Source organism: Chiloscyllium punctatum, chromosome 48 (genome assembly GCF_047496795.1).
Source record: "Chiloscyllium punctatum isolate Juve2018m chromosome 48, sChiPun1.3, whole genome shotgun sequence".
Lineage (NCBI taxonomy): Eukaryota > Metazoa > Chordata > Chondrichthyes > Orectolobiformes > Hemiscylliidae > Chiloscyllium > Chiloscyllium punctatum.
This window is the reverse complement of record NC_092786.1, coordinates 19,986,819-20,009,330: the sequence shown is the minus strand read 5'-3', so window position 1 is coordinate 20,009,330 and position 22,512 is coordinate 19,986,819. Positions and strand designations below refer to the sequence as shown.

Genomic DNA, 22,512 nt, shown 5'->3' with positions numbered 1-22,512 from the left:
ACTTCCCCAGCTGCAACTTCTGAAAACTTTCCTCACTGTCCATGATACCACCTATTTTATTATCATCTGCAAACTTACTAGTCATGCCTTGCACATTCTATTCCAAATCATAGATATAGATGACAAATAGTATTGGGTCCAGCATTGATCCTTGAGGCACTCCACTAGTACAGGCCTCCAGTCTGTCTCACCTGTCAAATATAGTTTTGTACCTTTATGGATTTGAGACCTGATGATTCCAATATAATGCTGGCCAATCCTCCATGTTATAATCACCGTAAATCCGAGGTCACCCAAAACACTCCACCCCATGTACAAGATTTGTTCGATCATAATCACCTAAGACCCCTGTTCTTACTGACCTACCTTAGCTCCTAGTTAAACAATATCTCAATTTGAATAGTTTCACCCTCACTTTCAAAACCGTCTATGGCCTTGCTCTTCCCCATCCCTGTAATCTCCTCCAACCCCACAGACCTCTGAGATACAACTGATTCTCCAATTCTGAGGCATCCTAGCTTTGTTCATTCTACACTGGTGTCTGTGCTTTCAAGTGGAATACCCTTCCTCAGCACTTCTGACCCTGTAAGAAGGCTCTTAAAAATGTCTCCTTTGTCCAAACTCTTGGTCAGCTGTCTTAATATTTCCTTCTCTGATTTGCTGTTAAAAATGTATTAATTGGTAATGCCACCTTTACATCGCTTGGGCATTCTGTTGTAATAAAGTTCAACATAAATGCAACTTGTGTTGCATTGATGATTAGTTTCATAGTCAAAGCAATGAATGTGATTCTGTCCTTAATGAAGCAACTCAGGTGCCATGATGCACCTTATTCCATATCAACAGGAGATATTTAACTTTCCACACCTTATCAGTTTTGGTTACCTTATACTCAGTTTAAGTGGTTAAAACTCTATCTAAATAGCTGAGCAAGAAAGTATCAGATGAGCTCAGCACAAACTCACTATCATTGTGACGTTTGCTCAATCTGTCCATTTTGTCCACATTAAACTGTTGAAAGTAAAGTTTTCTCTCTGCAAACTAATGTTTAGCTGGTAAGGCTACAATGCCTAAACATTATAAAATGAGTTGTGTAAAATTAGAAAATAACGTGAACATGACAACAGAATGATGATTACAATGTAGCAAAAAAAACCCTAAAATATAATTAGAATCTAAGTATCGCTAGGAAATACTTGCAGTAAAAGCAATGGGATGGAACACTTTTAAACAAAGCAATCTCTTAACCTGTGAATATTTAATGTCTGGGTGTAAAATATTGAAACATCTGATGCATTACCATCAGTAGGTACCGCAAGATGCAGGCTTTATCTTTTATAAATCACAGTCCCATTGTTTGTTTAGATGCCTGTGATGAACTTGATTAGTATTTGTCTTTTTGATAATTTGTTATTCATCTTTTGGTTACTGCTGCCATGAAAACAAAGAAAACCAAAAATGGAAAAATTCTAATAAAAGATATAACAAATATGCATGGAATTAGCCTCAAGAATTTCATATTTAGTGTTCTATATCATTGAATCAATAGTATAATTTTAGTTACCATGCTTCTATGCACATTTGATGTAATTTGCTATCTATGGGACCTTGCTATGTGATCATTGATATTCATTAGCTATGAACAAAGGCGGGAATGATTGGTTTTGAAGCTGTTTGGAATGTGCTGCGAAAATTAAATATTCTGCACAAATACAATTTCTTTCTTAACTTCCAGTGACTCTATTAAAGCTCTTACACACAATAATGAATAGACTATCTGATCTGATGCATTACTTTGGGCTAACAAGTTAATTTCATAATGAGTTTTGAGAAGATTTGCAGCTCAGGTTGAGGTTTTGGATGTAGGTTTGCTCGCTGAGCTGAAAGGTTCATTTCCAGATGTTTCATTACCTTACTAGGTAACATCTTCAGTGGGCCTCAGGTGAAGCAATGCTGACAGTTCCTGCTTTCTATTTATATGTTTGGGTTTCTTTGGGTTGGTGATGTCATTTCCTGTTCCTTTTCTCAGGGTGTGGTAGATGGAGTCTAACTCGATGTGTTTTTTGATATCAGGTAACAATACAAAAGTATAGCAGGAAAAGGTGATGCTGATTGGTTATACTGTGGTTACATTTATTCACATACAGGGCCCTCTTCTTTGCATGCAAAAGTAATATGTGCACACATTGGGGGAAAGGCTTGCAAAGACAGCCAATTCCTGCTCCATTCCCATGACAACATCCTGAGCAATCAGAGTCAGCCACCTGGTTTGAATTTGATCAGTTCACAGTTCCTGCTGTATCTCCAAGCCAAACACATTCCAACCAGTATATCAGTCTTTGTTAGTCTCTGCAAAATTCTTGAAAAGTGTGTCATTATGGTTAGTCAAATCATTGCTTATGTTCCCCAAACTTTGACACATTTGTTCATTAATGCTATCTTGAAAAGCTGTATGATGTTATAAATAAAAGTCAAATAACAAATGGATCAACATGACAGGCTGAAATCCTGGTTTATATTTCAAAGTGATTATTCATTCTTACAACAAAGATCAGATTTTGGTTGAGATGCTCAAATGCATGAAGCGTTTTGATAGAGTTAATAAGGAGAAGCTGTTATAGTGACAGAGGGACCAGTAACCAGAGGACACAGATTTAAGGTAATTGGCAAAGGAACCAGAAGGCTGCACTTATTCTTTACATCACAAGCTGTCATGCTATGCAATGCACTGAGAGGTTGCTGGAAGCAGATTCAATGGTAACAATCAGAAATAATTGGATAAATATTTTAAGGAATTGGGGAAAAAAAAACAGGCTGTAAGGAAATGGTATGGGAATGGGATTAGTTTGATAACCCAACAAAGAACGGGCAGAGTCAAAATGGGCCAAATGATTCTGACACAAGAGACACAAGTTTGCGTGAGAGATGCTGGATTCCAGCTGTAACACCAGAGGGGGCTGTTGGGCAGAATGTGAGACTATATCAAAAAGATTAATCTTGGGTCTCTCCAACTCACCACAATCATAATGAGCAAAAGCTGGGAACAGGACTGGTTGTTTATTAGCCCCAGTACAGATGAGAAGCAGAGAAGAAAAGAAAAATGACAAGGTTTATTAATTATGCTGAGAAGTATTCATCAATTCTGACAGTGAGACAGATTAATCTCAATTAGAAATACAGAATTGTCAAAGCTGGTTAGATTTAGTCCTCGAGGCTCCATCACATGGCATTAAATCACTGTGACATTGTCAAGACTCTCTCCTGAAGATCAGATTCTTACAATGGGTGGTGTCCATAGAAACATTCCCCTGGCCCGGTATCAGAGGAAATGTTAGTGCCAAGGAACTATACCCCATAGAGTCAGTGTCAAGGGAACTAAACCCCACAGAGACAGTGTCAAGGGAACTATACCCCACAGAGACAGTGTCAAGGGAACTATACCCCACAGAGTCAGTGTCAAGGGAACTAAACCCCATACAGTCAGTGTCAAGGGAACTAAACCCCACAGAGTCAGTGTCAAGGGAACTATACCCCACAGAGTCAGTGTCAAGGGAACTATACCCCACAGAGTCAGTGTCAAGGGAACTAAACCCCATACAGTCAGTGTCAAGGGAACTAAACCCCACAGAGTCAGTGTCAAGGGAACTATACCCCACAGAGTCAGTGTCAAGGGAACTAAACCCCATACAGTCAGTGTCAAGGGAACTAAACCCCACAGAGTCAGTGTCAAGGGAACTATACCCCACAGAGTCAGTGTCAAGGGAACTATACCCCACAGAGTCAGTGTCAAGGGAACTAAACCCCACAGAGTCAGTGTCAAGGGAACTATACCCCACAGAGTCAGTGTCAAGGGAACTAAACCCCACAGAGTCAGTGTCAAGGGAACTATACCCCACAGAGTCAGTGTCAAGGGAACTATACCCCATACAGTCAGTGTCAAGGGAACTAAACCCCACAGAGTCAGTGTCAAGGGAACTAAACCCCACAGAGTCAGTGTCAAGGGAACTAAACCCCACAGAGTCAGTGTCAAGGGAACTATACCCCACAGAGTCAGTGTCAAGGGAACTAAACCCCATACAGTCAGTGTCAAGGGAACTATACCCCACAGAGTCAGTGTCAAGGGAACTAAACCCCACAGAGTCAGTGTCAAGGGAACTAAACCCCACAGAGTCAGTGTCAAGGGAACTATACCCCACAGAGTCAGTGTCAAGGGAACTAAACCCCACAGAGTCAGTGTCAAGGGAACTATACCCCACAGAGTCAGTGTCAAGGGAACTATACCCCATACAGTCAGTGTCAAGGGAACTATACCCCACAGAGTCAGTGTCAAGGGAACTAAACCCCACAGAGTCAGTGTCAAGGGAACTATACCCCATACAGTCAGTGTCAAGGGAACTATACCCCACAGAGTCAGTGTCAAGGGAACTAAACCCCACAGAGTCAGTGTCAAGGGAACTAAACCCCACAGAGTCAGTGTCAAGGGAACTATACCCCATAGAGACAGTGTCAAGGGAACTAAACCCCACAGAGACAGTGTCAAGGGAACTATACCCCACAGAGACAGTGTCAAGGGAACTATACCCCATACAGTCAGTGTCAAGGGAACTAAACCCCACAGAGTCAGTGTCAAGGGGAACTATACCCCACAGAGTCAGTGTCAAGGGAACTATACCCCATACAGTCAGTGTCAAGGGAACTAAACCCCACAGAGTCAGTGTCAAGGGAACTATACTCCACAGAGACAGTGTCAAGGGAACTAAACCCCACAGAGTCAGTGTCAAGGCAACTATACTCCACAGGGACTGTGCCAAGGGAACTATACCACACTGACAGTTATAGAGTCTCTACCAAAAACAAATATACCTGATTTTGAGGGGATGAAGTGGAAGTTCACAAAGTTGATACCAGGGATGGCAGGACTGTCCTATGAGGTGAGATTAGTTTGACTGGGTCTGGCTTCTGATTGAAATACATGACATTCCAATAGGGCTGACAGATTAGATGCAGGAAGGATGTTTTCCATGTTTGGGCAGTCTAGAAATCAGGAGTCATAATCTCAGAATGGGAGTAGGCCATTTCAGAACGAGATGATGAAAAATTCCTTCATTCAAAGGATGGTGTGCCTGCAGAATGCTCTACTCCAGGAGGCTGTGGCAGCCAAGTAACTGAATATATTTAAGATGTTCATTTTTTTGGACAGTAAAGACTTCATGAAGCATGGAGAAAGGGGAAGCATGGTGGCTCAGTGGTTAGCACTGCTGCCTCACTGACAAGGACCTGGGTTTAATTCCAGCCTCGGGCAACTGTCTGTCATAAACCCAAACCAAACTGGTCTCACCTGCCTGTTCTTGGCCCATATCCCTCTAAACCTTTCCTATTCATGTATCCATCTAAATGTCTTTTAAATGTTGTAATTGGACCTTCATTCCACACATGAACCACCCACTGTAAAAAATTTGCCTCATGCTATTTTTACACTTCTCTCCTCTCACCTTAAAAATGTGCTCCCTTGTCTTAAAATTCCCCATCTTAGGGGAAAGACAACTACCATTAACCTTATCTATACCTCATTATTTTAAAAAAACTTCTATCAGGTCTCCTGTCAACCTCCTAAGCTCCAGTTAAAAAAGTCCAAGCCTATCTATAACTCAAACCTCCATACCTGGCAATATCCTGGTAAATATCTTCTGAACCCTCTACAACTTAATAATACCCTTCCTATAACAGGGCGACCAGAACTGGGCACAGAACTCCAGAAGAGGCCTTACCAATGTCCTGTACAATCTCAACATAATGTCCCAACTCCTATGCTCAAAGGACTGTGCAATGAAGGCAAGCATGCCAAACGCCTTTTACCTTGCATTTACCCAGATTGCACCTCATCTAAAAATTTTCATTCCACTGACACATTTGGTGAAGATGCTTTTGTAATCTGAGGAAACCTTCTTCATGTTCTACTATAGCAGGGCAGAGTTAAAGGGTATACTGCCTGATCTTGCTCCAAGTTTTAAATTTTTTTTACACTGAGCAAACTTTTCACCCTTGGTAGGTTAAGGAAGGCAGAAACACAAACTTCAGCACCCTGAGAGAAGCAGGGTCCATGCATCAGCTGGAACATCCACTTCTGGCTGAAAGTGTGTGAGGAGGACAGGCCAAGACATGATATTCCCAGGATTCCAGTCAAATTTTCAGGCCCTTTACAGTATTCCTGTGTGTAGACCTACACAGCCGAATCTAGATTTTAAGCACACAAGTGTCTTTGACGAGCAGGAATGCTTCCATGCTTTGTGAATCTTACTTGGAGGTACTGTAAAGGAATGTTCAAACATCATGAGACAATGAGTTGATTTCTGCTTTACCTTTATGTCCACTCCAGCCCATTAACTCCATTTCTCAAATCTGGGACTCTGGAGCAGCTCTAATATTAAATTGTTCCACAATTGGTGACTCTGCTTTTAGCTTCCTCAGTCCCAAAGCCCTGGACTTTCCTCCTGCTCTTCTACTTTGCTTTCCTCCTTTAAGTTAGTCTCTAAAACCTACCCCTTTGACCAAACATTTATCTCTATGTTTCTTGGTGTTGTATTTTGACTCGCATGTGAGCACATTGGGTTTTTTTTATGATAGTAAAATGGTTATAATTTATTGTTTGCTGGGAGCTGAATCAAAAATCACTTTTCTGACCTTACGTTACAGCAAATTACATGACAATAAACTTCTCAATCTATCCCTTGGGCCTGGATTGAGGAGATAGTGGTATGGTGAAAATGTTACTGCACCAGAGGCTCCAGGCTAATGCTTTGAGGACATGAGTTTAAAACCCACCAAAACAATTGGTAGAATTTTGTGCTGCAGAATTATTAATTTGATTTTAGTACAGACACTCATAAAGATGCTGTTGAAATTTAACCAAGTTCACAAATGTCCTTTAGGGAAGGAAATCTACTATCTTTACCTTGTCTTGCCTACATGTGACTCTAGAAAATGTACAATAAATGCTGACTTTGCCATCATTGCCACGTCCCACGAAAGAAAAATATCTAGCATTATCAGCTCTGACAGGACATGTTCTTGGAAGTGGTATTAATGTCCCTACCTCGAAGCCAGGAGGCCTAAAGTCAAGTCCCATCTGCTCCAGAGGTGCGTAATAACATCTCTGAACAGATTGATTAAAAAATATCTTAAACTTGCGGCATCCATGAAGATGGTTGGGGCATGGCTGACCAATGATAAATCCACTGATATGGAGTAAGATCTACCAATAAGAATTCTTCAGGAAGCTGAAAACGATTTATTTATGAGGTAGTACCATGTATTGAAATGTGTGAGCAATGTCCATCATATCTGAAGGAATAAAACTTCACCACTGAAAATAACATTCTTGAAATTAACTAGGAATTGATATTTGTGGTTAAAAGTTCAATTTTATTAAACTGCAGTTAAAAAAAAATCACACAACAAATTTGGATAACATACACAGCACAAATATTGTTTTCATGATTATATATTTGCAATACAATGTGGGTTTATTGAAATTTTTTCAGCAGAGGCAAGTTTAACAAAATATATGAATATCGCCTCTGGCATCACAACTAACTGTAAGGGGCTGTGCAATGTTGGAAACATTAGACACAAACCACCAAAAGTTGCTCCATGTTATTACCAGGGGTGTCCAAACATCTCGTCATTTATACTGTGAAGATTTGAAGCCAAACATTTGAGTCCACTAGGAGGCACTGGCTTAAAATTAGAGACTGCCATTAACAACACAGATGAGGGGCAATATTTTTTCTTTCAAAGGCTTGTGTGACATTGGAACTCTCTGTAGCTGAAGGCAGTGGAAGTGGAGTGACATTTAAGGCAGAGGTAGACAAAAAAAAATCAAAGTTATCTGGAAAGGTAGAATTCAAGATACAATCAGATCAGCCATGATTGTACTACTTTGGATTTAATTTTGTATGTTTGCACATAAAATAACCAAATAGCTTGCATTGATATAGTGCCTTTGAAGTGGAAAGGTGAGTTGTAGAGGTGTAGCAAAAACAGGATGGACAAAGTAAGGTTCTTAACACAAGGAAGAACCATCTAAATTTGTGCACTAGGAATCAATGAAGAGCTGAAGAATATGTGCAGCCGTGTCAAGAGCGGAGACAGTCAGATGGTGGTGTCCTAATTCAGAACTGTTCCATCTCTAGATCTAATCATTTTCAAATCCCCAGGACCACAGAATTCTAACCAGATAAACTTACAAGTAAGATACATAAGTGCAAATAGAACTGAGTCAACTAGTCTTTGCAGGTCTGTTTTCCAATACAGTTTGGACACCCCTACATTATAGCGCAACTGTAAGTAAATAGGCATAAAGCCTGATCTTGGGATAATTCAAGCAACATGCATTTCTATGTCTGAAGGAGGAGGAAGCAACTTAGACAAAATTGGCAAGTGCTCGATGAAGCTATAAGCATTTTAAGTATAAATAGAAAGTGAAAAGCAATTCAAAACCAAAGTTTGGTAGTAAAAAATAAAAGTCCCAACAAAAATATTCTTTATGACACACAATATACAGCATTCAGTATTGCACTTGACAGGAAATAAATATGTACAAGTAAATATGTTACAATTATTTTTCTTTAATTTACGCACAACCTTTTGCAAAAGGCCAAGACCCATTAATGATCAGACAATGTAAAATTAGAGGCTATCACTCCAGGTACCGAGTATCATATTTATGATAAAGACCAACTTAAAACAGCTGTATACAGGAACATAGTTGGAGCACTCATCGATGCACAACAGCATGCGAACAGACAATAAATGTTTTCCATCGCCTATAATACTGTTAAAATCAACACAAAGATATGTTATTACTGAACACATACTTTAATTATTTGTTACTGTTACAGGAATCTTTCAGTACTGACATTCTAATTTATCATAAATGTCTAAATTAACACCCTTTATGATTACTTTGTAACCATGCATTTACTACATAGTAATGTAAATCCCTTTTTATATATTTCCTCCCCACTTATGCAGATTTTACATTATTTTAGTAACTAACAACAAAATCCCAAATTGTACAAACCTATTTTGAAATATTGCAATAATTACTGCTTTATAAATTGGAAAATCCAGATTTGGGATTATGCGTCAAATTTTTGCTTCAAATTTTGTTCATAATGGTAAATGGGACTTCTTGCAAGACTCAGAAATTACTCCTGATATCCTGGTTTTGCAAAGCTTTCATGATAGTGAATGCTATACGATATTGAAATTTATACATAGCTCTTCAAGACTGACTACTAATATTAGGAAACATAAGTCTAGCAATATTTTACTCTGCTACGCTATTTAAAAATTTCCATTTCACACTTGACTCGGATGGAGAATAAAAATAAATATTCTGTCATCTTTATTGTAGCCAGGGTATGCATTTTAATAAAGCCCCAACAGCTGCACATGAGCTGTATATGAATCAATGCTTAGGGTTTAAATTAAGGAGCATATAGTCTTATTATTAATGATACAAATGTACTTGACTATTTCAGCTCTATATTATGCACAACGATACACAGCATTGGTGCACCAATATGTGCTAAAGAGATGAGGGAGATCAGAACCTGTTCTTCATACAGCAAGTATCTGAACACTCAAATCAAAGCAAAATGCTGTGGATACTGGAAACTGAAAGAGAAACAGAAAATGGAGATACTCAGCGAATCTGGCAGCATCTGTGGAAACAGACTGAACAGTTATGACTCTTCTTCGGAACTGGCTCTGAAGAAGTCATATTTGACTCAAAACATTAACTTTGTTTCTCTCTTCAAAGATGCTCTCAGACCTGCTGAGTTTCTCCAGTACTTTCTGTAAGCATCCGAGCATTGCTAGGTGGCAGTGGCAGGGTGACAGATGAGGAGTGAAATTCCAAAAATTATCAGGAAAGACAAAAGAGTAACAGAACATTTCTTAGAAAAGCAAAATACTGTGGATGCAGGAAATCGGAAATAAAAATACAGAATGCTGAAGAAACTCAGCAGGTCTGCTGCATCTGTGGGGACAGAAACAGAGTTATCATTTTATGAATTCTTCAGAAATTCATGTTGGACCTTCATTTCACTTTTGGGAAATGCTCCCTTAACTGAAGAATTGTTCTGGATTAAGAGAACATTTGAAAACAGAAGATGAAAATACTTGAAAATTGGGATATGGAAAATGAAAAAGTTACAGACCATTGCAAATATGACTGTAATTTGAACTTTTTTGAGAGTTCATCACTCATACTGTTGCCAAAAACTATTTTCAGCAATACTCGAAGGACAAATGGGTAAGGTGAGAGAAATTCCATATATTTAAAATGGTAATTTACGAAGAGTTAATAAGAAATCTCAATTGCTTTTTCAGGTGATCCCTGAATTTTAACTGTAATAAAGGCAGAAACTGAAGTGTCTGAGTACAATGAATTCAATCATATTAGTCACTTCTTCAGGAGACTTTGGAAAGTAGGAACACAGCATTTTTGGTTACTATTTGGAGCTTACAATGAATGAATCACTGTATAGTAACTTTTTATATGTAAATACTTATCATAAATACTCTATACTGAAATTGTCAGAAATACAGTGCACAGCTTGCCCTTCTAGTGACGAGAATCATTTTCTGCATGTGCTTTTTATAATGAACTACCATAAAAAAAATTTCCCACACACTGATTCTAACCTGTTTTAGCCCTGGGAATTATATGAATTACATATCTGTGCAAAGCGGAGGCCTCAAGTCTCTGCAGCAATATTAAGTTAACAGCAAAAGGTCAACCATTAGCAGTATATCTGAAAGTGGTTGAGACTCTCCAGAGGCAGGGAGGTTTTTGCATTTTTTGAATATTTCCTTCTATATATGAAGTGCAATGTAAAATGCACTTGTGCCACTAATTACATATTACAACCAACCATGACTAAATATTTTACTAATGGCATTTTCCTACTTTTCCATCAAAGGAGCACCTTGAGACGATGCATAAAACTAGAAGATATACCACATTATAACTTAGTCAACGCAGCAGGAGACACCTTCCAGACTTGCCTGAAATAAGAATAGAATACTGCAGCCAAAGACACTCAGTGAGATCAGCCTTTAAGTGTATGCTCCAAGCATGCTATATCTGTAAGTGAATATGATATTTTTTTACAATGATAGAGTAAATTCAATGTTTTCATTGTGAGGAAAATGCTTTCTTAAAAGGAGAAAGGATGGATAAACTATAACATGATAAGTCAATTCTCTAACTGCATTTCCAACAAGTGGGGAATTCCTGCTGGGAAGACAGTTTTCTCAATTTCCTCTAATGTTCACAGAGTCAGAAATTCACTACTGATCCTAGCATCTACAAGTTAAAAGATTAAACGACTGGATACTCCATGTTTTTGTCTAAGTATCTGAACTGCAAACTTCACTATTTTGCCCAATGTGAATTGAAAATGAGTTACTGTAATTAAAAGGGATATACACTGATTAATAATTCACTTGGTTTGAAAGCTTTCCCTGATCTGCACTGTGAAAGTGCAAAACTTCAGTTCACTCAGACATTCAGAGAAAGTTCTGGCTCCAAGTAAATAATTCCCATATTAACTCCTGTGATGTAACATAAGCAGTTGTCTCATAACTTGGGAGAAAAACACAAACAGTAAAATACAACAAATCTACAAAAGCAGAACTGCTGAGTAGCTCTTGCTTTAAAATTCAACCAGTACACATTTGACTAATATAACAAATATCAAGGACACATTTTGTGAATTTCTGTATGTACAAGCAGATTTACAACAATATTAAAAATATCCTTCTTGTTCAACTTGCACCATGTTCAACTGCAGTCAGTTCACCAACATGAAGTTCTGTATAAATCACTTCACAGTCCATGACAGATTGATTATGATCCATTGGAGGGTGGCTTACATTACTTAAAGCATTCTGCAGGATTCGCAGCATCTCTGCTTGTAGGTGTTCAGATGGCACAGCCTCAGTCTTTTGACAAGTGCACAGTAGCGTGTTGTATCCAGACATCCTCCTTCGGAAGCTGCAAGCAACATATCCAAAACCAAATATTACCACGGTGAAGACTGGAAACATGATTCAATTACTCAGTTCCCACAGTTTTATCACACAAGAAATTTAGAATGCAATCCCAACAAACGTGTACCCAATGCTATTCGATGCTAAAACAGATGAGGTCTTCCTGTGCAATGCCTGAAGCTACCAAATATACTCAGGAAATAGTTGATCTCATGTACAAGTCAATCCCCTATTTTTGCTGAAAATGTGTTGCTATTTTTGGCCAATTGACCTGGAATGTTCCATATATCTTGTGTAAAGGTCAACCTTAGTTCTTCACAGGTAACAGATCAACGTTTAGGAGTCAATGTGGTGGCTGTAACGTTCCACTCTAGCATTCCAGTCTGCCGGTTGTTCTGCTCTGCTCCCAGTCTTCCCAATCCGCTGGTTGTTGTGCTTCAGATTTTCAGAATTACCATAATTCATGTTTTTTTTTCTCTCTTTATTCATTTAGAGATCACTTGGGCTTCTGCTAATAATACAGTATGAATTTTGATGGGCATTAATTTCAGCCCCTCAAAAGTAGTATCCATGCAATAACTTTAACCTTAAAAAGTAGTCAAAAAATTCCGTTATTACACGAGTATATATGGTAAATTTTATTGCAAGATACTTTAAGCAGATAGAAATGTACTCACTGTCACAAGAGGTTAGGTTACAACGTTGCCATGTAGTTGGTCGTTTCTTCCATCCACAATACTGATCAGCCACAGTCTCATTACTTCTCTTGTGGATGCAAGTGACACGGCGAGACTGGAAACCAATTCCACATGTTGCTGCACACTGTCTCCACGGTCCCATTCTCCACTCCACGTTACATTTACTGGATTTACATTTTCTGGCAGAGGCAGGCCTGTGGATTGCAACACATTATTACTAATCATTGGGACAGGAATAGACAGAGAGTTGGGATCGTTTGAGAAGGTGAGTGGAACCTTCCAAGACTTTGGGAGGTTTCCTCACTGTCAATGCCACTGCTGCTTTTGTAGGAAAAGACGACAGAGATATGGAACATGTTCTCTGCAACACCAGCAAAATTTACAAAGAAACTTGATCATCCAGGGATTCCATTAGATCAAAAAAAGTTACAGCTACAGTCGGTTCTGACATAACGTGATAGTTCTGCGTTAAAAGAAAATTGCACAATAGCAGCATCATTTAAATGAAAGGAGCTGGAATCACATTATGGCCAATAACGGTAAGGAAAGTTGTGTTCTACAAATAACAGCTTAAATTCTTCAATCGCTTTAAAGCCAATTCATTTTGAAGAAACACGTGTTATAGCAGAACAGACCATGTTTTGTCATAAAGCCTACCCGATTAGCCAATGCAATTCTTGAATAAAAGCCCATCAAAGATCAACACAACAAAGGAGGAGGTTGCTTTACTCAGTCACCATAAAAAAAAAGGCCTGGGTTAACATCAGGGGCAAACAACAGTTTCTAAAATTATACAATCGTTCTGTTATACAGCATGGAGACAGACTCTTTACTCCAACTAGTCCATGCCGACCAAGCTTCCCAAATTAATGTAGTCCCACTTGCCTGCATTTTGACTGCTTAAACCTTTCCTATTCATATACCTGTCCAAATCTCTTTTAAATATTGTCACTGTATGTGTATCTATCACTTCCTCTGGCAGTTCATTCCATATATGAATACTTCGTGTGTGAAGAAGTTTCCCCTTCAGGTCCCTTTTAAATCTTTCTCCTCTCATCTTAGAAACATGTCCCCTAGTTTTGCACTCCCTGATCCTGGTGAAAAGACCTTTGCTATTCACCTTATCTACACCCTTCATGATTTTATAAACCTTAATAAGGTCATTCATTAACCTCCTACGTTCCAGTATAAAATGTCCCAGCCCATCCAGTCTCTCCTTATAACACAAACCCTGCATCCCTGGCAACAATCTGTACATCTTTTCTGAACCCTCCCCAATTTAATAATAATATCCTTTCTCCCAATACCTTTAACCCAATAAACTGTCTCAAGGCTTTTCAATCAAAAATGATAACCAAGGGCTTGGTCAAAGATGTAGGTTTTAAGCCATATCTTAAAAGACAAAAGTGAGATAAATGCAAAAATGTGTAAACAGGGGTGCAGTGTTTAGAGCTAATAAAACTAAAAGGATGGCTACCAGTGTTGGGACAATTAAAGTTGGCGTTGCTCTAAAGACCAGAATTTGATGAGCATAGATACCTTGTATGATTGTGAGGCTGATGAGATGGGGGAGGAGCAAGACCCTGCATGGATTTGAAAACCAAGATGAGAGCAGATCAATGCTGCAGATGGGGTCTCACCAAGGCCCTGTCGAATTGCAACAAAATATCAGTGCTCCCCTGTACTTGAAACCGCTCGCTATAAGGGGCCAACATACCATTTGCTTTCTTTACTTGTATGTTTACTTTCAAATGACTAATGTACAAGGGCACCCCAGGTCTCGTTGCAACCCATCGTTTCCAATGAATCACCATGCAGACAACAAGCCGCCTTCCTGTTTTTGCTACCAAAGTGGCTAATCTCACAGTTATCCACATTTGCCCACTCAGAAAACTTGTCCAATTTCAAGGAAGTACTGAAAATAATTTTCTACAATTGAAACCATCAACTCAACTCCTGTTGGAAGTTCTATTTCAAATACTTCCCTGACATTAAATTATTGGAAATCATTACCATCCACAAATAGTTTTCAATAACCTGGTCATATAAATGATAGGATCACAAAGGTCAAAAATGAAACTCAGTTGCTTAGTACCTCTTGGCTTTGTCACAGGCAATCTCTGTGGCTGAAGTTCCATTTGTATATTGACATACAATTTGGCGATGTTGTACTGCAATATTGTGACCCACACAACGACCAGAGCACTGTCAAACAAAACAAAAGTGTATTGAAAATATTATGCGCTTAAAGAATGTGGTTTTTGACAGTGTAATGAGATGCATTAATAAATTTATTAGCAGCAGTAAGTATATTGATCCATAGTATTTGTGACTTAGAACATAGAACATTACAATGCAGTACAGGCCCTTTGACCCTCGATGTTGCACCAATGTGTGAAACCGATCTGAAGCCCATCTAACCTACACTATTCCATTATCATTCTTATGTTTATCCAATGACCATTTAAATACTCTTAAAGTTGGATAGTCTACCACTGCCATAGGCAGGGCATTCCACACCACTACTACTCTCTGAGTAAAAAAACTTACCTCTGACATTTGTCCTATATCTATCACCCCTTAGTTTAAAGTTATGTCCCCTTGTGCTAGCCATCACCATCCGAGGAAAAAGGCTCTCACTGTTCCACCCTATCTCACAGCCTCAAGTCCCTCAGCCTTTCCTCATAAGTCCTTCCCTCCAAACCAGGCAACATCCTGGTAAATCACCTCTGCACCCTCTCCAAAGCTATTATGCGGTGACCAGAACTGTATGTAATACTCCAAGTGTGTTTGTACAGCTGCACCAGAGTTTTGTACAGCTGCAACGTGACCTCATGGCTCCACAACTCAATCCCACTACCAAGAAAAGCTAACACACAGTATGCCTTCTTAACAACTCTATCAACTTGGGTGGCAACTTTCAGGGATCTATGCACATGGACACCAATATCTCTCTGCTCATCTACTCCACCAACAATCTTACCATTAGCCCAGTACACTCTATTCCTGTTGCTTCTTCCAGAGTGAATCCTCACATTTTTCTGCATTAAAATCCATTTGTCACCTCTCAGCCCAGCTCTGTAGCTTATCTATGTCCCTCTGTAACCTGCAACATCCTCCTGCACTGTCCACAACTCCACCGACTTTAGTGTCATCCATAAATTCACTAACCCATTCTTCTATGCCCTCATCCAGGCCATTTATAAAAATGAAAAACAGTAATGGCCGCAAAACAGATCCCTGTGGTACACCATTAGTAACTGAACTCCAGGACGAACATTTCCCATCAACCACCACCCTGTCTTCTATAAGCTAGCCAATTTCTGATCCAAACCGCTAAATCACCCTCTATCCCATACCTCCGCATTTTGTGCAATAGCCTACCATGGGGAACCCCATTAAACACTTTACTGAAATCCATATACACCACATCAACTGTTTTACCCTCATCCACCTGTTTGGTCACCTTCTCAAAGAACTCTAAGTTTTGTTAGGCACAACCTACCCTTCACAAAACTGTGTTGACTATCCCTAATCAACTTATTTCCCTCTAGATGATTAAAGATCCTCTTATAATCCTTTCCAACACTTTACTCACAACTGAAGGCTTACTGGTCTATAATTACCAGTGTTGCCTCTACTCCTCTTCTTGAACAAGAGGACAACATTTCTATCCTCCAGTCTTCTGGAAATATCTAGTCGACAACGACGACATAAAGATCAAAGCCAAAGGCTCTGCAATCTCCTCCCTGGCTTCCCAGCGAATCTGAGGATAAATCCCATCTGGCCCAGGGGACTTATCTATTTTCACACTTTCCAGAATTGCTGACACCTCCTCCTAGTAAACCTCAATCCCATCTGGTCTAATAGCCTATATCCCAGTATTCTCTGCGACAACATTGTCTTTTTTCCTGTGTGAATATGATGAAAATTATTATTTAGTGCCTCTCCTATCTGTTTGTGCTCAATGCACAGCTTCCCACTACTGTCCTCGACAGGCCCTACTCTTACTCATCATTCTATTATTCCTGACATAGCTGTAGAAAGCTTTAGGGTTTTCCTTGATCCTATGTGGCAACGACTTCTCATGTCCCCTCCTGGCTCTTCTTAGCTCTCTCTTTACATCCTTCCTGGCTAACTTGTAACACTCAAGCACCGTAACTGAGCCTTCACGTCTCATCTTTACATACACCTCCTTCTTCCTCTTGACAAGAAATTGAACTTCTTTAGTAAACCATTGTTCCCTCACTTGGCCACTTCCTCCCTGCTTGACAGGTACATACGTATCAAGGACACCCAGTAGCTGTTCTTTGAATAAGCTCCACATTTCAATTGTGCCCAACCCCTGCAGTTTCCTTTCTCATCCCATGCATCCTAAATCTTGCTTAATCGCATCATAATTGCCTTTTCCCTAGCTATAATTCTTGCCCTGCAATATATACCTATCCCTATCCACGGATAAAGTAAACTTAACCGAATTGGGGTCACTATCATTCTTAAATTAGAAATACCAAGCTAAAGCTTAGTAGTTTATTTGGTCACTATAAAACAGAAGCTCAGGTTATGTCAAAGGTTAACAACAATTTCTATCATTATGGGTCCTTTATTTTAATAAACTGTCCCAGGGCACTTCAATCAAAAAAGACAACCAAAATGGGGGCAATGCAGGGGGAAACAGTGGTTCTTCTTCATCATTGAATCAAAATAGGTGCAGACTTCATGATGTCTTTTTGACAATTTGTCAGAATTGGCATCACTCACTTCACATTTTCCAGAGATCCATTCTCTTTTCCCGTGCCTGTCGTGTATTTGTTATTTGTTCCAAAGAATTTATAGCAAGGCCTTTTGGGCTACCTTCAGGTCAAATATTTTTGCTAACCTCAGCTCAAAGCAATGCCATGAGAATGCATATCCTCTAGCAATTGAATGTCTGAGATCCAAGAAAACAGTTTTAAAAAATACGTGCAAAGATAGTGCTCAGATATTGTTTGTGTGGATAAACTTTTTAATAAGCAGTTCACTGCACTTCGGCTAAATTCCAGTAAACGGCACTATGTAACATTTGACAATCTCAGCCCTGTTTTCACAGGCAGTCATGATAGCAAGGAATTAAATGCAGCAAGGTGTTAAGCAGTCAAACCAATCAGTACCCAGTATTCTGTAGGAGAATTCTGTCGATTACCAATATTTTAATGCCCACTTATTTGCACTTTACTAATCAAATGCCAAATGCAGGAGAGTTGCATAAGGTACTAAGTGCATTAATTGATATACTGCGCAGCAATGAGATTAAAGTTTGGTGTCATTTGACACCATCAGAAGATCATGTTTGATGTTAATACATTAACTGGAGAAAAACTCCCTCTTTGACAACTTTTTTTGCACCTATGAAATCACAGATTATGAATATAAACAGATCAGAATTTATACATTAATATCATAGACAGGCCAGTTGTTGAATTCAGAGACTCACTTTGTGGTTTTCAGCAAAATAAAGACCAGGGGGTGACACATAATCTAACACCATATCAACAATATCCCAAAGGAGATGTACTGTGTGCCTCTCATACCAATAATTTAACACTGGATACCTTAGCCAACAGCCACTTATTTTCAGCAAAATTAGGGTCAACTTATTCCCTTCTCTTACATATTTTAAAACCCTAAAGAATGCTTGTATTTCAATTCAACACCTTCCAAATCCATGACCAATGACGATGGCAGCATATTCTTGGGAAAACCACCACTTCATGATCCCCTCCAAAACACACATTATCCAGACAGGTTTATAGCCCATTCCTACTAAGGTGTTCCTACACCACGAGAAGTTGGTTAACCACCACTTTTTCAAGGACAATTAGGGATGACCAATAAATACTAAATTAATCAAATTTTTTCATACATTGGCAGGGGATTTTTTGACTTTAGTTCACTGGTAATTCTGGCTCAGCTGCCATTGGGAGAGAATCTATGCTGCCAAGTTACAATACATTGCTGCCCAAGGGCACAATTACAACCAGAGATGATTAGTCCATAGTGGAGCAAACCTAAAGACAATTATTGGGAAAATGGCACCATTAACTGGATGATGGAGTAAATTTCCAACCTCACTTTCTCAGCTGTATGCATGGCCTGAGTGGACTTAAGAAGCAAAAACACGCCATAAAGAGTTGTAGGTCGTGAACAGAATCTGTTTGATTCTCCCTCTGAGTAAATTAATGCACTAGTTGGGTTGTGTAACAGATGTTAAAAATCTTCTCCCCTTGATAGTTTCCTGTGAATTGCTCCCAGGTTGTCTATTACCCAGACGGTAAAGACAAAGATTGAAATGTATCTTAGAATCCCCGCAATGTGGAAGCAAACCGTTTGGCCCATCGAATCCACATCAACTCCCTGTAGAGCATCCCACCCAGACCTACTACTACCGCACCACCCCCACCACCCCCCCCTACCTCCCCCACCCTATCCCTGTTACCCTGCATTTCCCATGGCCAATCCACCAAACCTATATATCTTTGGGCTGGAGCATCCAGAGGAAACCCATGTAGACATGGGAACAGTGTGCAAACTGCGTACAGTTGCATTACTTGTAGTTGATCAGCTGCCAGGAGGCAGGGGGTAGAGTTTACAAACCTGCAATTTCGAAACAAGCGATGCAGGAAATATGACCGAAGATGCCTTATATTTGACCAAGATTTGTTTCGCATGGTTTAGTTAAGTCATTAAAACTACATTAAAAAATTCCTTTGGCTTGCAGGTCTGCTATTTTTCACTCAGTGCTGAGCCATTTGAGTAAAATTCTTAGGAGAGTCTTTGTACAAGAGATTGAAATGGGGTCAGTATAGGAATTTCACACAACAGCTTTCACAATTGTGCTAATAAATTGGCCTCAGCAAAACTCCGAACTCTTTCATTTTTCATCATAATCATCATTGCTATTGAAAAGAACCAAATAATTTTTAGCAGAGATCTATATCATTACCTGTCCCCATGCTGGACTGCTCCACCCTACACAAGGCTGCAATAAGCAATCCTCTACTTCAGCGGGCTGTTCTATGCTGTCTGCACAATACGCTGGAGATAATGTTTTTACTGTTCCAGTAGCCATTAATTGCTCACATGTCACTCGTCGCTGGCGGATTCCTTTCCCGCACGAGACTGAACAGTCTGACGTTGTCGTCGCAACCCACCTAAAGGGCAGAAAATAGCTTAATAAAGAGATAATTTTGTCTATTGTGAAATGAATTCCATTAATGCAAAATCATTTCTTTGTGATGACAAAAATGGGTTAAGGAAGGCAGGGTGACTTTGCTATCATGCTAAAATTAAACATTCAGTGGGGACTATTTTTGCTGAACTCATTCATTGTGTTTACAAAGATGTTAACTTGTTTTATAAATAGGGCAGTCAGGAATGTATTGTAAGTGCAGAAGATAGAGCTAGGGATACTGCTGACTCGAATTAAAATGCCATCTGCAGTGACAAGATCATATTCATCAGAGTCAATAAATCAAAACCCCATATTTTCATTCTGTTCATCTTCAAAAGCTCCTGCACAAAACCGTCATAGTGTCAATCAGATCAGTTTGAAGTTTGAATGTAGCACGTGGACATTAGGTAGTGTGCTTATGGATGAAACATCCTTTGTCCGTGGGTTGTGTTGTCATGAGATACTTGGACTGGACCAAAACTCTGCTTCTTATCCTGTATCTCCAATAGGGTCATCATCAAAAATCTTATGGCAAGTATGTTGACTTAAATATAATTTGAATATTTCAAGTAAACCAATATTGCTAATTTCATTACGCTCATGTTAAATGGCAGCAACAATGCTAGCAATTCATTTTATAAGACAAATGCTTAATGTTGCAATAATTCCACCTTGTACCAGAAACTCCTTGCCTTAAGTCCCTTTGTTTGATCAGCCAATGCCTTTCTCTTCTCTTCCCAACCACACCACACCCATAATCGTAAATAATTGCACAACATATGAAATATAATTTTTTTTAGTTTCATGTGAAATATAGATTTTTAAACTATTCTTTGTTGCTTAAGTTCTTCATTGACTGTGGCTCAGTGGTAACGCACTTGCCTTTGGATCAAAAGGTAGTGGGTTCAAGCCCTACACCAGGAACTTGAGGTAAGAAATCTAGGCTGATACTCCTCTGCAGTACTAAGGGAATGTGGTGCTGTGGAGGTGAGGTTGTTTGGTTGAGATGGTAAGGTAGGACTTGCATTGATATAACATACTTCATGGCCTCAGAAGGTTGCAAAATGCTATTAAAGTGTAGTAGCTGTGGCAATCCAGGAATTATGGCAGTCAATTTGCAAGTAGCAAACTCCCACAAACAACAACATGATGATGACCCAAAAAACTGTTTATAAGATGCTGACTAAGGGACAATTATTAGTTGGGACACTAGGCATAACTTCTCTGCTGCTCTATGAGAGAGTGTCAGATATTTTACATCCACCTGACAGAGTCTCAACTTAATCATAACATTTCATCTAAGAGGCATTACATCAGAGAGTGTGGTGCTTCTCCTGTACCTCACTGGAGTGTTAACCTAGATTTTTGTGCTCACCTCCTGAAGTGCAACTTGAACCCACAACCTTTTCACTCCTGATGTGAGAATGCTACTAACTGATATAATCTAGGCTAAATTCTCACCAGCTTCCTCAGATGGCCCTAAAAGATCAGAGTTCACTATTTGCGAGTAGAATAGGAGAATATGCCAGTGTCTAGACCAACAACAGTTAATTCTCACTCAACACCCAAAGCAGATTATCCATCATGATCATATTATTTCTTGTACGGTATTATTTGCAAATTGGCTTCCTACATTACAGTACTGCAAAAGTATTTCATTTGTAGAATGTTATGTGACATCATAAGGTTGCAAAAATCCATGTATGAACGTGACTCTCTCTTCCTTCACTTTTATCATTGCCACTAAGCTTGAAATTATCATACATGATGTCAGTATTTAAAAAAGCTTAATGCAATCACATATTTCGACAACTAATATGAACAACTCATTTCTCAATTTTAATGAAAGGTCATCAATCTGAACGATTAACTCTGCTTTTCTCTCCACAGATCCTGCCAGATCTGCTGAGTTTCTCCAACATTTACAGTTGTAAGATTTCCAGAACCTGCAGTATTTTGTTTTGCCATTAATTTTTCAAATTGGAAATTGACCAATGTAGAAATTGCATGGTGAAGCTTATTTTGTTCCTGACAATCATGAAAAGCAATATGGGGCCAATATTCTTCTCATGCCAATGTAGAGGTAAATTGATGGATATTCATTTATTGTATTCCACATGGCCCCAAACAATGCCAGAAAGTGAGCACTGCATACGTTGGAGTATCAGTGTTGAAATGTATGTGCCTGATGAAAGGCTTATGCCCAAAACGTCAACTCTCCTGCACCTCGGATGCTGCCTGACCTTCTGTGCTTTTCCAGCACCACTCTTTGTGACTCTCAAACAATGCAGCAGCCAGATCAGCAAATCATTGAGAAACTACTGTCATACAGCAATTCTAATGTTTAAGATAAACAACTTTTGAAAAATCACTGAATGTTAGGGATTATAGCTTGATAACGAGAAAACTATTGGATTTCAGGCTGGCCCATGTTTAAGGGCTGAAGCAGGTGATATTGTTTTATTAGAAATGGTTAAATGCACCAAATGTTTTTAAGGCAAAATTTCTGAACTTGATTGCACCAATTCCTGCAGCATTCAA

At 39.2% G+C, this 22,512-nt stretch overlaps 1 protein-coding gene across 4 annotated transcripts in view; it reads right to left on the bottom strand.

Moving 5' to 3' along the window:
- Positions 1-7,401: 7,401 nt before the first annotated feature.
- adamtsl3 (ADAMTS-like 3) overlaps positions 7,402-22,512 on the bottom strand; it is a 651,955-nt gene continuing 636,844 nt past the window's right edge. For all 4 annotated transcript variants that reach the window (XM_072564789.1, XM_072564791.1, XM_072564790.1 and 1 more), the window contains 4 exons: positions 19,744-19,951; positions 14,857-14,966; positions 12,741-12,955; positions 7,402-12,067 (listed from right to left, as the gene is read on the bottom strand). In XM_072564789.1, coding sequence (XP_072420890.1) covers positions 11,952-12,067; positions 12,741-12,955; positions 14,857-14,966; positions 19,744-19,951 — 649 coding nt within the window. In that variant the 3' untranslated portion in view covers positions 7,402-11,951. The remainder of the gene's footprint in view (positions 12,068-12,740; positions 12,956-14,856; positions 14,967-19,743; positions 19,952-22,512) is intronic.